The sequence below is a fragment of the Diadema antillarum genome, unplaced genomic scaffold (genome assembly GCF_040938485.1).
Source record: "Diadema antillarum isolate AM-2024a unplaced genomic scaffold, OU_Dant_1.0 seq00001121_RagTag, whole genome shotgun sequence".
In the NCBI taxonomy this organism is placed as follows: Eukaryota; Metazoa; Echinodermata; class Echinoidea; order Diadematoida; family Diadematidae; genus Diadema; species Diadema antillarum.
Window position 1 is genome coordinate 428150 of NW_027271935.1, and position 15464 is coordinate 443613.

Below are 15464 nucleotides of genomic sequence, written 5' to 3' on the forward strand. Positions count from 1 at the left end.
CGTACAATTATTTTTAACATTGTTAAACGTACTCTTCCACATTTACGTAGCATATAATGTGTCTTTATATTTATTTGGATCGTTATCTTGAGAATTGCTAAAAACCGTTATTATGAAAAAGTGGACCTTTCAGAATTTGGGGGGGGGGGTGCGTACGCACCCGACGCACCCCCCCTGGCTACGGGCCTGCTTTGAGAGAGCAGAATTTTCAGTGATGATAATTTTTGCAGTATCACCACCAAGAACATGGCACACACAGTGCAGATTTTGTGGCTGATGTGTGCAGAGCATGCCCACTTCGTTATGTGCTACAAAATGTACTTTCTCAAATAATAATTCAATATGCAACATAAATCTTTGGACTTTCAGTTTGCAGAATTGTAAAAGAGTATAACAATCTTATCCATTAACAGCACCAAAAAAACAACAGCAACCAAACAAACAAGAAACACATATCATTTCCCACGTATACTATTTGTTTACATGAAAATATTTTCCCCTTGAAATAAAAATGAATGTTTTCTCAAAGCAAACCTATGTTGCAGTCTCAGAATGATGTGGCACACAGGGGGTTCACACCATGGCACATAAAGAGTTAATAATGACAGTACACCATATTACAGATACTCATAGCTGACTGGCTGCTACAACTGTGGGTGCAATATCAGGTGACAAAACCTGGTATTGTCGTCTACTTGTGCTGTTGTGAACGTGATTGAACATGTCTCTCAATATGCAAGAGAATTCACCATGCCGAGGATGCTACAACTTGATTTCTACTATCACATCATCAGCACTTTGTTGCTGCGAAGGAACAACAGAGTCTACCACTGCACCACAACACCTGCAACTTTGTGACATCCATCACAGAGTGGATGAGAACAGTCAGAGATTTGCAAGTGAACGTTATCCCGTCGAGCGTGTGAGGCCTGATTTCACTCGACACGAGCAAAATTCTACTTGGCAAATAGGAAGATCTCGTTGTGTAACAGAATCATGGACAGTTGCTGGTCAACAGCATTCCACTTGCAGTTTGGTTTTGTGGGCAGCTTCACTCTTTGGAAGCTTGGAACACCTGCTCTGAAGCTGAAGAGCGCCCTCATTTGTTGAACTGGGAGGAGACCCAGGCCAGCGCCCACTTCAGGTTGGTCAGCATGAATTTGAGCGCCTTCGTCCACTGCTCCTCGGAGTTGAACTGGATTCTGGGGTACAGAAAACATGAGTGATTTTTATATTACATGATCAAAAGATTAACGCGTGTTACAGTGACAGACAGATGAATACAGACAGAGATATATAAACGAGAAGATAAAGACAGTAAAGACAGAGATACAGAAAGTGAACAAAGACAGGAAAGACACTTAGGAATTCACTCTAGGATCTCGGTCAATATTCTATACTCAACTGACAACAACTAAATAAGTAAATTTCTAACATAGGTTTGACAATTTTCTGAATGAAATCTATTTTTCTTGGAGTTAACATATAACAACAAAATGAATATTTCATGACCTCATATGATTTCATGTTTGACATGTGATACACACATCAATTAACATGGCATTGCAGTAAATGATGTCCACCTTCAAACTGGGGGAAAATGTGGTGTTGGAATGGTCCAACAGGTGTCTAATGTTTGAAGATGGCAGGGTAATTTGGCCCCAAAATACAACATCTTATACTGGTTTCATAAACCAAACCTCTGACGACTTCATTACAGCCTATTCATCTGCCTTTCAAAGAATGCTTTGAAATTCAAAAATCTTCTGTCTTTATGAAGCATGTTACGATTGTGTTCTGAAGTACACATAATGTAAAGCAGAAGTGACTACATGTTGCATCTAAAAATTCGCAACATATTTTCTGAAAACAATTTTTGTCTATCTAGTGATGACTGGGTTTCTGTTACCATTGCACTCACTGCTGCCAATTACAATCACACTCAATGACACCACATTGTTACCATCACACTCAATAATACCACACCACTACCATCACTTTCAATAATACCACACTGCCATTGCACCATCACACTCAATGACACCACACTGCCACCATCACATTCAATGATACCACACTGTTGCCATCACTCAATGATACCATACTGTTACCATCACACTCAACAATACCACACTGTTACCATCACACTCAATGACACCACACTGTTACCATCACACTCAATGATACCACACTGTTGCCATCACATTCAATGATACCACACCATTGCTACCACACTCAATTATACCACACAGCTACCATCACTTTCAATGATACCACACTGCCACCATCACACTCAATGATACCACACTGTTGCCATCACACTCAATGACACCACACCATTGCTACCACACTCAATAATACCACACCGCTACCGTCACTTTCAATACCACACTGCCACCATCACGTTCAATTATACCACACCGCTACCATCACACTCAACGATACCATACTGTTACCATCACACTTCACAGTACCACACTGTTACCATCACACTCAATGATACCACAATGTTACCATCATACTCAATGATACCACACTGTTGCCATCACACTCAATGACACCACACCATTGCTACCACACTCAATAATACCACATCGCTACCGTCACTTTCAATGATACCACACTGCCACCATCACGTTCAATTATACCACACTGTTGCCATCACACTCAACGATACCACACTGTTGCCATCACACTCAATGACACCACACCATTGCTATCACACTCAATAATACCACACCGCTACCATCACTTTCAATGATACCACACTGCCACCATCACCCAATGATACCCCACTGTTGCCATCACACTCAATGACACCACACTCAATAATACCACACCGCTACCATCACTTTCAATGATACCACATTGCCACCATCACATTCAATTATACCACACTGTTGCCATCACACTCAACGATACCATACTGTTACCATCACACTCAATGATACAATGTTACCATCACACTCAATGATGCCACACTGTCACCATCACACTCAATGACACCACACCATTGCTATCACACTCAATGATACGACACCGTTAGTATCACTTTCAATGATACCACACTGTCACCATCACACTCGATGATACCACACTGATACCATTACACTCCAACCACTACACTCAACGACACCACATTGTTGCCATCACACTCAATGATGCCACACTGTCCTTACCACACTCAACAATACCCCACTGTCACCACTACACTGAATGATATCACACTGTAACCTACAATCTTTCACCACCAGCATATTGTACATGTACAAAGTGCCGTACGTACTTGATGGAATAGGTCTGGCCTGTGCTGGTGTCTTCAAGCTTGCCGTTGGCCATCTTGTATGGCAGGCAAAAGCTGGAGTCCCCCCTCTCCACCTCCTCTTCTAGCTGCTGAAGGCAATCCAGGAACGCTACCATTGCATGATCAAACCTGTCAGCATTCATCAGAGGGTCAAACGTCAAAAAATGCAGGTAAACTTAGCAGTGCATAAAAATTTTCGGGGATTTCAAGCGAGATCATACTGCTTCTAGGGTTAAGTAATAAATCTTGCTTCTTTTTTTGTTGTTGTCTTATTTGTGTTTGTTTGAATGTATACACTGAAACTAGAGGTTAATCATTTCTTCCCCTCACGAAGCTTTTCTTTTTCCTAAGAGATTACTAAGATTTATAGGACAGATAATTCTGATTGCAGAAAAGAGAGAAATCTTAACACAAGACTGTTATCAGTGAGGTTCCATCACTCTAAACTCACAATGAATAAGTACAAGCACAAAATGAGATAAACAGGGACATCACAATACACACTAATTATACATACTTTAGTAGTGTGTACAGTCAACCATGTATATCTGAATCTGAGAACCAACAGAATTACTCTCCGACTCCAACAACAACCAACAATCAACCAAATATTGCTACACAACGTATATAAAGTCGGGATCTTTCTGATACTTCCTGACTATATATGCTGCAAAGCATTCCATTTTCCGAAGGGCGACTTTTGGGCAGTTTATCTAACAGTATACAAATGACGCACAGGTCTGAGTGCGTCAGTCGAAATTGTGTGCATAAGGTAACTATGGAATGCTTAACCCACGAGGCGAAGCCGAGTGGGTTTAGGCTAAATTCCATAGTTACCGCATGCACACTATATTCCGACTGACGCACGAAAAGACATGTGCGTCATCTGATTTAAAGAATGGGTAATTTTCTTGTCAAAAACCCATTTTTCTATCGTGTTACCCGATAACAAAATGACTGGATGCATTTCCTTTTGGCTTGCCGTAAACGAGCATGCAGCAGTTTTTACTGGACGCACGGCCAGCCGTGCATTAGTTTTTACTGGACGCATGGCCAACCTGAGTGCGCGAACACTTGCTTAGTGCGCGAACCTCTGTTACAAGTACGCATACTCTTGCTACAAGTGCGCGATAACATGTTTACCACTGTGACTCAGCGTGCGGCCAGTAAAAATCAACACATAGCTCTCGACTAATCAGATCGCAGGATTCTCGCTACCCATTCTACGAAAGATTTCGTGGTTGACTCACTTTGTGTCCCAGAAGAATCGGAATCCGCCGGATCCGTGGAGGGGAAGCTGCTTGGATTTGTCTGTCAAAGACTCAAGATGGGAATGATTGCCATACGGGACCAGACGGAACCTGTCCAGAGGAGAAAACAGAAGTATCTTTATTTTGATCACATTATCTATCCAAATCATCCCCCTTCTTTTTTTATTCCCAATGGTAGAAAAATCCTATGAGCTGAGAATACCGTGACCTGGCATACACAAGCAACATATTCGTGTCACATACCAACAACAACAGCAAATTTATGGACGAAACTAGAAATGTCGCTATGGCGACTGGTATGCCTCCGCAATAATGCATGGTTCTCCTGCGGAAATAGTGACATTTTGAGGAGTTGACCTTGACCTTTGACCTATGACCCCTAAATTCCCTTGATAATCCCTGCCAGTCAGCACATGTATATGTACCAAGTTCCATGAAGATACCTTGAACCATTTGCAAGATATGGAGAAAAAAAGTGAAATTTTAAAATTTTCACCTGGCACTGACCTTTTGACCTTTGACCTCAAGACCTGAAACTCTCTCTTGAGAATCTTGATTTGGTAGTACATGTATGAACTAAGTTTCAAGAAAATACCTTCAGGAATTGCATAGCTATGGGGAAAATAGTGAAATGTTGAGCATTTGACCTTGACCTTTTGACCTTGACCTCATGCTAATTTCATTCAAAAACTACTTACTTAATTGCCCCATCAAATGTCATCCTTGGACCAAGTTTGGTGAAATTTGCTTCATCCAGTCTTGAATTATTGCATAAACAGATACATTTTAGGATTTGACCTGACTTTTGACCTTTGAACTCTGGCCGATTTCACTAAAAAACTAATCAAGTAATTGCACCATCACATGTCATCCTTGCATAGAGTTTGGTGAAATTTGCTTCATCTAGTCTTGAGTTATTGCATAAATGGGTACAATTGCATGATTTGACCTTGACCTTTGACCTCAGCTGATTTCACCCAAAATCTATTCAAGTAATTGCCCCATCATACTTTACACCTGGTCCAAGTTTGGTAAGATTCCACTCAATATTACTCAAGTTATCGCGTAAACAAATGCGGACAGACGGACTGACAACCTGAAAACATAATGCCTCCGCCACCCTTCGGGCAGAGGCATAAAAACACTCACCTCTGGAATGTAAAGTTCATCTTTTGGGCAAGAGAATGGAGCAGGAGTACAGTCTGACCCCAGGCGGCATTTATCTCACTCCATTCCACAGGTACACTGGGGAGGCGCCCGAGGCGGAATCCGTTGATGGTTCCAAAGTGGCCATTGTGCCTACATGGGAAATGAGAGATTGTTGATACAGGAAATGTGACGATTAAGAGTGATAAAAATTCGGTCACAAGCACAGTTGGATTTAAGGTTGTTATTCCATTTGCAAGTTTGTTTGTTCGTTTGTTTTTTTGTTTTTTGGCAAAGATTGCAATATACAAGTACACCAGTCTTCTTGCAGAATTATTATCATTATTATCATTATTGATTCTTTGGCAATCTGCAAGTCTGCCAGGGAAGGAAAAGTCAATTTAGTCTTGCCATCTGAGTATGTAAGCTCATTTTCATGTGTTTGATCATTTCACCAATATTTCTCCCGACTCTTTACGAGACATGTGAAGTGAGTTGTTTTACATGCATATGCCACAACGCTCCTGCGCATGGGATCAATGGCTGAAAGTCTCCTCCGAAAGACTTGGCACTGCTGTTAGACTGGAACTCGAACCTCATGCACGCATGGAAGCCCTCGATCATATTTGCGTTTTCTTGATCGCTCAGCCAAGAGAGCTCCAGATGTAAGAGGCTTATGATTATTTCTCTTTAGATAGGGTGCACAGAATCCTTTGTGCGTCTTACGTGGAAGGGACAAAAAAAAATCTGCTTGAGACATGGTGTAAACTAGCCCATCACCTACCATATGTGGAAGGTTGCATTGAAGACGTTGGTTTTCTTCAGCCTCTCCAGTTGAGTCTGCGTGTATCTCAGCTGGTTGTCCACGCTCCTCTGGTCTTCTTGCAGCTCCAGAAGCTGGCGCTTGTACTCGTTGTATTCCTGCCAGTAGCTGATGGACAAATTGTGTGTAAAGTGATACATGAATAACAGAAAGTGTGTCTGGTGTCACCAAAGACCTGGTGAATGGATTTCAACTAGAGGTACATTGTATGTGAATATTGAGATGGCTGTATCTCTATAAAGACCAGATGTATAGATGGAATATCTAATATTTTTAAAGCATTGCATAATAGCCATCATTAAAGATCTGCAAGACAGATGAAAAACAAAACAGAATTGCATCCACATAAGAGCATCTATTTTTAGCACAGGCAGACCTTGAAGATTTGAAATAACGATGAGAATAAAAGAATGGTTACAGATAGTTCAGAATTTTAAAGACCTGAATCAGTGACGCAAAATAAAGATATGTGATTGATAAAATGGAAAATGACAAATACATCACAGATGCTTGCTGGCATCACGCAATGGAAAAGTCTGATGAAAAATTAGGCCAGGGCTTGCTTCATGATCTATTAGTTACCTATAATAATGACTAGGAGAAAAAGAAAGTCAACGAACAGGCAAGACCGCAAGGACATTTAAAACTGACTAGACTCCAATTCTCCCATTTTCGGCAAGAGGTCTCTCGCTTTGAGGTCACTTTTGAAAAATCTCACGCTCTCACGCTTGAGTTTGAATATCTCCTGCTCTAGCTTCGTGTCTCCCACTGAAGATGTAATTCTCCCGCTTAGAATTCAGCATTCTCCCACTGAATTATAATTTGTCATAAATGTTGAAAAAGGGGCTAAGATTGAGAGATCTCATGCCGTCAATCCCTCGTTTGAGGCGAGACCCCACTTTCTACGAAGCTGATGGGGTGCTATACCCCCCTAACGATTTGTCGTTTGAGAAGTGGTAGTAGATGTGTTAGCCCACTGCAAAATAGCTTTCTACTCAGGCGTGGCAAACCTGGAGCCCAAGCCAGGGTTTAATGACTGCAACAGCTGTCATATTACGTAAGAGCATGATAAGGATATCTGCCTGTGGCAGACCATTCAAAGTGCACTCAATTTTCTCTATTCTTTCTAAAGTTTTAGATTTTATATTCTATTGAGAAATTCTTTAGTCATCCGTTTTGAATTTCGAACAAAAAAATTTGACCCATGAATAACGAAAATACAGGAATAAGAAGGAGAGCATTGTAGAAGTTTGTCGACACACACACGAACCATGGAGCTACATAGCCCATGCCAAAACCAAAACAATATCCTCCTCTCGCAGGTGCCCCCCCCCCCCCCCCCTCCCCCCCTCCCCTGTGGCGGTGACTGATGCTTAGATTAGGCCAGGGTCAAGAAACAGGTGTTTTATATCTTTGGTTTTTAAGTCCTTGATTGCCAAGATATACACTGGCATTGTCTACAGGGGTGTAGCTTCTTCAAACAAGAGATTTGCCTCATGTATCTTCCTGGGCCCTATCAGGCACTGGACCCCAGCCCACAAAGGATGCTGTGCTTCATGCTTCTAATGTGTGTTACAAGCACATATTAATATTGTGTGTGCATTCGGTCTCCAGTTTGCTAAGAGTGCAGGCAGTAGAAGCTCCCATTTAAAGCCACAGTTTACCATTTGGAGCAGTGACTTGAAAATGTTCGAGTTATCATGTTTGATACATATTTGTATTAAAGTCAGTTGTATCACAAAACATCCTACCACATAAAAATTTTGCAAAAAAACCCCCTAAAATATAGGGAGATATTACTATTTTTTCAATAAACAACTGTAGATGGTTTATTCTAGAAAAAAAATAATAACACTTTTGTTTGCATTTTGTATATTTTACAGTACTTAACATTGATGCTACTGATTAACAATTTTACATTGGTTGTTTCTATCCCTAACTTACATTTTGGAACTATTTTGAAGCATTAAAGCTGGGTTTTTGCTTCATCTGCAAATGGTAAATAGTGCCTTTAACCCTAAAAAGGCGGGGGGGGGGGGGGGGGGGGGTTGAATTAACCCCCCCTCGACATTTTTCGCGACTATTCCGCCGTGCGAAATTTTTTGACCGCGCCGTTCGCTGACTTTTTACTTTCAAGTCTCGCGCATCTTTTGACACCAATTTTGCGAAAATCGCGCATACCGTTACGACGCTGCACAACCTTTTATACATGCCTGTCAGATCGAAAATGGCTAAAAAACGTGATTTTGTGTGTAAAGTCTATGCAAATGGAGTTTTTTCATGTTATTGAAAAAGGCTGTCATAAATTTTACGAAAAAAAAATTGATAAAACAAAAGGTCAAAAAACACGGAAATACATAAGAAATTCCCAAAACAATAAAATACATAAGAAATTAAGTTTGATACCAGATTTTTTTTTTCGAGTACATTGTTAGGAATGCTACAAAGAATGTTATCACCAAAAATTAGGATTCTAGGAGCTTCACTCTCTGATTTAGAGCAAAATGTATGATTTTATGCATATATTAGCATAATTAATCAATATAATGAAAATTCCCGTTTCTTTTTGTATAATGTGGTAGATTACGCCACAGGTAATGCATGTCACGTGCCAATTTTCATGGCAATTGCGCGATCGATGGCCGAGATCTCGGAAGGGGGGGGGGGGGGGGTTGTATCAACCCCCCTCGGCCACAGAACACCCCAAAAAGCCTGGCCTGGTTAGGGTTAAGAGATGCTTGATGTTGGAGTCTCTGCACTACTACCACCCCAGCCCGCAGAGCCGTGATTAGTCTAGTAATGAGAGGGTTAATGATGGGGATGATGTGTTTCTCACTTCTCCTCCTCCTCTTTGAGCTCCTCCAGCTCCTTAAGCTGCATCCTCTTCTCCTCCTGCGTCTCCTTCCTCTCTCTCTCGATCAGCTCCAGCTGCTGAACCATGGCCGCCTCTTCCTCCTTGAGCTGTGGGTGCAGAGGGACAAATTACTGCATCTTTGTAGTGCCGTAAACATCATAATATATTTTGCAGGGTTTTTATTTTTGTGAATTTTGCGAACCGGGTGCCGTTTGCGAATTGAACAACACATGAAAGATATTTACTCAGACCTCGATATGAGTGCAATATGCACACTTTCATTTTTCCATCTTTTGCTGTACTCCACAATCGGGAATCTAACCACCCGCAAAATTGCTGGGAAAAATTAAACTTGCTAAATATATGGCATAATGTACAGTTGCTTCCATCTACCAAGATCTTCATGATACACACCCAGAAATCTACACCAAAACTTTCTGAAGGAGATGTGTTTGAGAAGTTTAAACCAAAGTCTAGCCATGAGGGTGTGGAAGTACAGTGTAATATACATGTACATTTAAACAAAAATTAATGCCACAGTTGTTTGTCAATGATCTTATATACTGGCACAATGGCATTAATAAAATGACATTACATAATCATAGGACATCGACTTGTGCATTGAATAATCACTCAGCATACAATGGTAAGGAATTGTATATTTGCAGATAGCCAACTGTAATTATACTTGAACCACATCAATCTCCACTGTCTAATCTATAAAAAAAAAAAAAAAACGGTGATTTGAGAGCAGTTGAGATCAAGCTCTACGACCTAACATAACTGCATGAAACTTCAGGGCTTTGATTATGCAAATCTCACATGCAAAGCAGCTTTCCAGTCAATTGCAATAATGCAAACACACACAATTTTGAATGACATAATATCCTTGAGGTGACAAGATCACATATCTTAACCAAAAAAAAAAAAAAAATCATGAATAATCAGGACAGCGAAAAAAAATTATCATTTTTGCATTATCTCTCCAAAAAGAAATCATGGTTGATATCAAATAATGCACAAACATTGTTTTGGCTTATATTAATGAAAATAATGTTTTAACATTAAAATCACTATTTTTTGATACTCAAAACTAAGTTATGAAGTGTTTGAATATATACCAACTGAGGTAGAGAGGTGTTGTCACGTCAGCGATAATTTACAAGTGACGGCATACATGTATGTACACAAACTAAAGGACACAGCGACAGCAAAGAGCACACAAAGAGATGGTGTGAATGCAAACCTTGAGAAGTTCCCTCTCCACGTCCTCGCTGCCCTCCCCGCTTTCCTCGGCCTCCGTCAGTCTCTCCAGAGACTCCCGGTAGTGCTTGCACTCGTCCTCCGTGATCTTCAGCTGCTGGTCTAATTGGTCCAGAAGTGAGTCTGTGCACTCCTACATGGCAAACCAGTATAAAAGATACATTGTAAGTCTTTTTATCTCACAGCATTGCAAACCAGTTCAACAAGGACGCCCTTTATACCCGTTAAGGATGAGTCCCAGTCCCGAGTATACTCAGGCAAGCGTCTATGGGAAATGTGTGTTGGAGCAAAATCAAACTGTCCTCAACGGATTAATCTCACTGCAGGACACCCATTATGACGAGCTCGCTTACGAGTTACCACTTCTAGCAAGGAGAACTCGGCGATCCCCATTTTCTGTTACTGTATTTTGATGATATGTATACAACCAGGTACCTGTTACAAAGAGGTAAAAAATTGGCAGTCCCAGCTATATCCTTATAACAGGGTTTCCCTTATCACCATCACTCATGGATACTTACTAATTTTGCATTTCTTTAGAAAATGTCTCTTCACAATGACAATCAGAACGATGATAAAAAAGGGATACTGTTTTGTATCAAACCTTTCCACTTGGTAATTGCACTCAAGAGTGCTTCACAATCTACAATCACTCCACACATTCAAAGTTACTGTTCACACTTCTACCAACTGAGCAGGAAAAGATCCCTAATGTTGCCTTTGCATCTGCTCTTGTTCACATCATACCATGAAACGTGCACACTCAATTCTGACTTGATATCAAATGTATATATACAGAAAATCTACACTCAAACAATTTATCTCAGGCCACTTACTTCACAGAGGGGGTGATCAATGTCAGACTGGCCCGACATGATGTCAAACAGGTGACTAGAAACCTGCAAAAATGAAACAGAATCGAAATCAAAGGACACAACACTGTAAGTATGTTCACATGAGACACTGGCGCCTTTCTCAATGTGCATACATGGTACGGTTCACAAGGTCACAAATCAATAAATTTATGATGTTCATTCACACACCCAACATTTATGAAATTTCCGCCTGACATAATTTGCCACCACAACAAGAACTGGACATCTTGTACTGTGCTGAAATGACAATGTTGAACCATTAATGGACATAATAATTATTCCCTTGATAGCCCTCTATTTTCAGCAGATTTGCATTAATGTTTCTTTTAATATCTAGTCATATCTCAAATTTGATTAACGTGAAAAGTGCATAAATTCAAAACCATTTTTCACTTTCGGAGAGGGCCAGACTTCTTCCTGTCATCTTATCTCAAAATGCTGAATTACTCTCAAAAAAGAAACTAAATTTTATCATTGAATCACTGTGCTACAATCATCACATGAGCAAAGGGCAAACAAAGCATATAACTCTCCATTCAACTCTCTTTCCTTATCCCCAGAGATATAACAATTCTTCTCAACTTGATGGACACAACCGACACATGATATTCCATTTGCAAGAATGATATGTCATGCCCTTTCCAGCACCACCAGCATTGTCATTGAACCCAACCTCAAGATTTTCCATACAGCCATAACCCAACCTCAAGATTTTCCATACAGCCACTGGCAAAATTTACCAGGAGATTATCACATCAAATCTGGTTGTTTAAAAGATCCAATATTCACTTTAGGACAAAGGCTAGAGCTGAAAGTGAACCCCCTACCTTTAGTCTGTGGCTCAGACTCTCCATTCTACTACTGGCTGTCTCTCCCAGGAGAGTAAAGTCTTGACCGCTGTCATGGGAAGAGAGCCTTTGTAATATGACACACAAAGAGGAAAAAACAATAACAAAAATATATTGTATGTGCTACAAGAAGAAAAAAATATAACAACAACAAAGGGGCGTACATTTGATGTCATCAAGTTAGAATGAGATTATCCTGAATCTTCACTATAATTATGGAATCAAAATTGATTACAAGTTACCAAGTTGATAAGGACATTGTTAATCACTGAGATATGACTGATTTACTGCAACCATACAATTACACTTTTACAGCCACTCATTCATCTCCATGCATTAACCTTGTCTGAATCCACCCCTCATAATCACAGATGACTTCAATTCCTGTAAGGTACAAATGTTCATGTTTGTGCATAATAGCCAGACAGTTCTGGTATCCTTTTTTGAAAAACTTTAAAGAGTGATGTGAGATGATATTGAGTAATTTTCTTTTCTTTTTCTTTTTTTACACAAGGCTTCATGTGTAATTGTAGGGGCAGTAAAAAAAAAGTCAATTGGAATGCTTCTGACAAAATTTTAGGAACTTGATGGCTATTACATGAATTCAACGAATGATTTTGAAGGAAAGAAACTACTACACTCACGACTTATAAATTATATACAAGATTCTTGGTTGTACCTCGCTGGTGCTATAACTTTACGGGACACTCCATCATCTTTGTTGACGTCGAATGGCTCGCTACTGTCTGTGCTCTGTAAAAGAGGCGTCGCTTTACCTGAACTACCTGTTCCAGCAACCAGGGGAGCTAATAAGAAAGAAAGTGAAATGAATACTATGCATTATGAGCACACAAGGAAAAAAACTTGCCGACACTACAGAGGCTGAACAATTTTAGTTTACTCAGATTGCAAAAGAAAATAAAGGATGTGGGGGGGGGGGGGGGGGGGCTAAAAGGGAACTTAGGGAAGGGAATCCTATTAAACAGACTTTGCCTAACATGAGAAATAATCTAACACTGTATATAACTCATAAAGGTAATAAATTTCTTTGTACCTAACATGTGTTTAACCAGACTATCTTTGTTACACCTACTGTATATGAAATACACACAGCTTCATTGATTTAATATTTCATTTTCATCTATCATTTTCTCAAAGATGTCCTAGCTATCAACGTCTTCCTCATTCGGCAGCGCCCCCCTCCCCATAAAGAGGGTAGTGTTTGTTTTTTCAGCTTCTTCTATTTCCATTTGGAAACAAAAAATAAAACAAAATTGATTTTGCTCATGACCAATTATCATGGATGCTATAATTATGGCCACCACATACCTGTGAGGTCAGTGAGTGTCTGGCTGTCCAGTGAGCTGAAGGACTGGTCAAGCTTGAGTGGCTGACAACACCTCTGGCAAACAAAGCTGACCTGGGTTGTGGCCACTCCTGACCGCTGAGAGTCGCTACTGTGACTGCTGCTGGTCATTGTGGTGTCATCTAAGCACTTCACAAATGTGAAGGATAAAAATAAAACAAAACACAGGAAAAGTTATTGACCAAACACAATACAAACATTCAGAACTAAGCTGCATGATATTTATGTGATAAGCATACTGCATGTGTATGCACACATTAATGATACTCCTACCATTTCTGTGTCTAATATTTCTATCAATGAATACCCTGAAATATTATATCATAATAAGATTCTATAGAAGGTCTATTAAACATCTGTAAATTGTAAAATATATTTCATAAAATTTTATGACATATAATTATAATAATAAAACTATTGATACAATTCACAAAGTTTATCAATAACTTTAAGCATGGAAACTGCTCATTTAATCCCCTTTCCTGGAAAATCCCTCAAATGTGTTAGAGTTAAGATACGTAAAGTTAAACTTAGAATAATAGATCAATCTAGTCTCTACAGCTTTACCTAAACCTAGTTGTGATGTCTGTGTTGCATTTGATATGACATAAAAGGCCTAAATTTTATTCATAGGAATTGTAGAGGCGCAGAGAGGTCTATCTGTTCTTCTACTAGATGACTAGAACCTAGCTAAATCTACTAGATCTCGTCCTTCATCGTAGACAGGTGTAGGCAGCTGGTAAGAAAGTTTACAAACATGACAAAATGCACTTGTCTTCGCAAGTAAATTATTGAATAAAGTACTGGAGCTTAATTTGATTAAATTAGCGTCAGTACTAATTCCCCTAGAGATATGGATGACCTAGCTAGGAGTCTATGTCTTTCCACTATGACAAACACGATCAGAATAGCGGGTTTGGCTTGGTGTCTAACAATACGGTCTAACTTCGTTAGTACTTGTTACTGTAAAAGTGGATATTTTCGCGTGACTAATTTTTCGCACTTGGCCGGGTCAGAAGAGTTTCGCGTGTTTTTAATTCCGTGGAATCAAGACATCACACACAAGAACGTGTAAGTATGGTAAGCAAAAATATTCGCTTGCTTTTATTTTCGCGCTAGTTTCTGGTTGCGCGAAATGCGCGAAAATTTCAACACCGCAAAAATTTACATTTTTACAGTACTTAGTACAATGGGGGGTTGTGTTTCCGGACACTAAGTTCGCGCGTGAAAACTTACCTACGCGTAGCTACGTACGTACGTCACTCAATACGTGTATTTTACATGCACCCTTCTTTACCTCAAAGACTTGATATAGACTCCTCATCCCTACTAGACAACATACTCTGAAAACGGCGTGAGAATTAACCTGCTAAATCGTTGGATTTTTCCTCTAGAGACTAGACTCTAACGTTACACAGACTTATCAATCGCATCGCATGCATGTCTACGTAACTGATTATGATGCACAAACACAACAAAATTGTGGTTGTACGGGACTACGCATGGATCAATCCTAGGAGCTATTGCATTGACTTGTTGTTGATGTTGCGTCCTCATAACTGAAGACCGAATCAGTTGCCCTCAGACAGTCCTCTTCAAAACTTCGTATGGCCCCGGATAAACATCACTTACAAAGATATGATTGCATAAATACGGTCTCGAACCAAAATGCGATAACTTACATCATATGTGACTTCGTAGACTTCAGCGCCCA

At 39.9% G+C, this 15464-nt stretch overlaps 1 protein-coding gene across 1 annotated transcript; it reads right to left on the reverse strand.

The window, feature by feature from the left end:
• Window positions 1-1050: 1050 nt before the first annotated feature.
• On the reverse strand, window positions 1051-13873 carry LOC139743908 (beclin-1-like). The gene is made up of 11 exons (XM_071654374.1): window positions 13714-13873; window positions 13064-13190; window positions 12364-12451; window positions 11498-11560; window positions 10645-10794; window positions 9381-9505; window positions 6506-6652; window positions 5725-5874; window positions 4555-4665; window positions 3287-3433; window positions 1051-1202 (listed from the first exon to the last, which is right to left on the reverse strand). The coding sequence occupies exons 1-11, from the start codon at window positions 13859-13861 to the stop codon at window positions 1100-1102; spliced, it is 1359 nt and encodes a 452-aa protein (XP_071510475.1). The 5' UTR covers window positions 13862-13873; the 3' UTR covers window positions 1051-1099.
• Between the last annotated feature and the right edge of the window lie 1591 nt (window positions 13874-15464).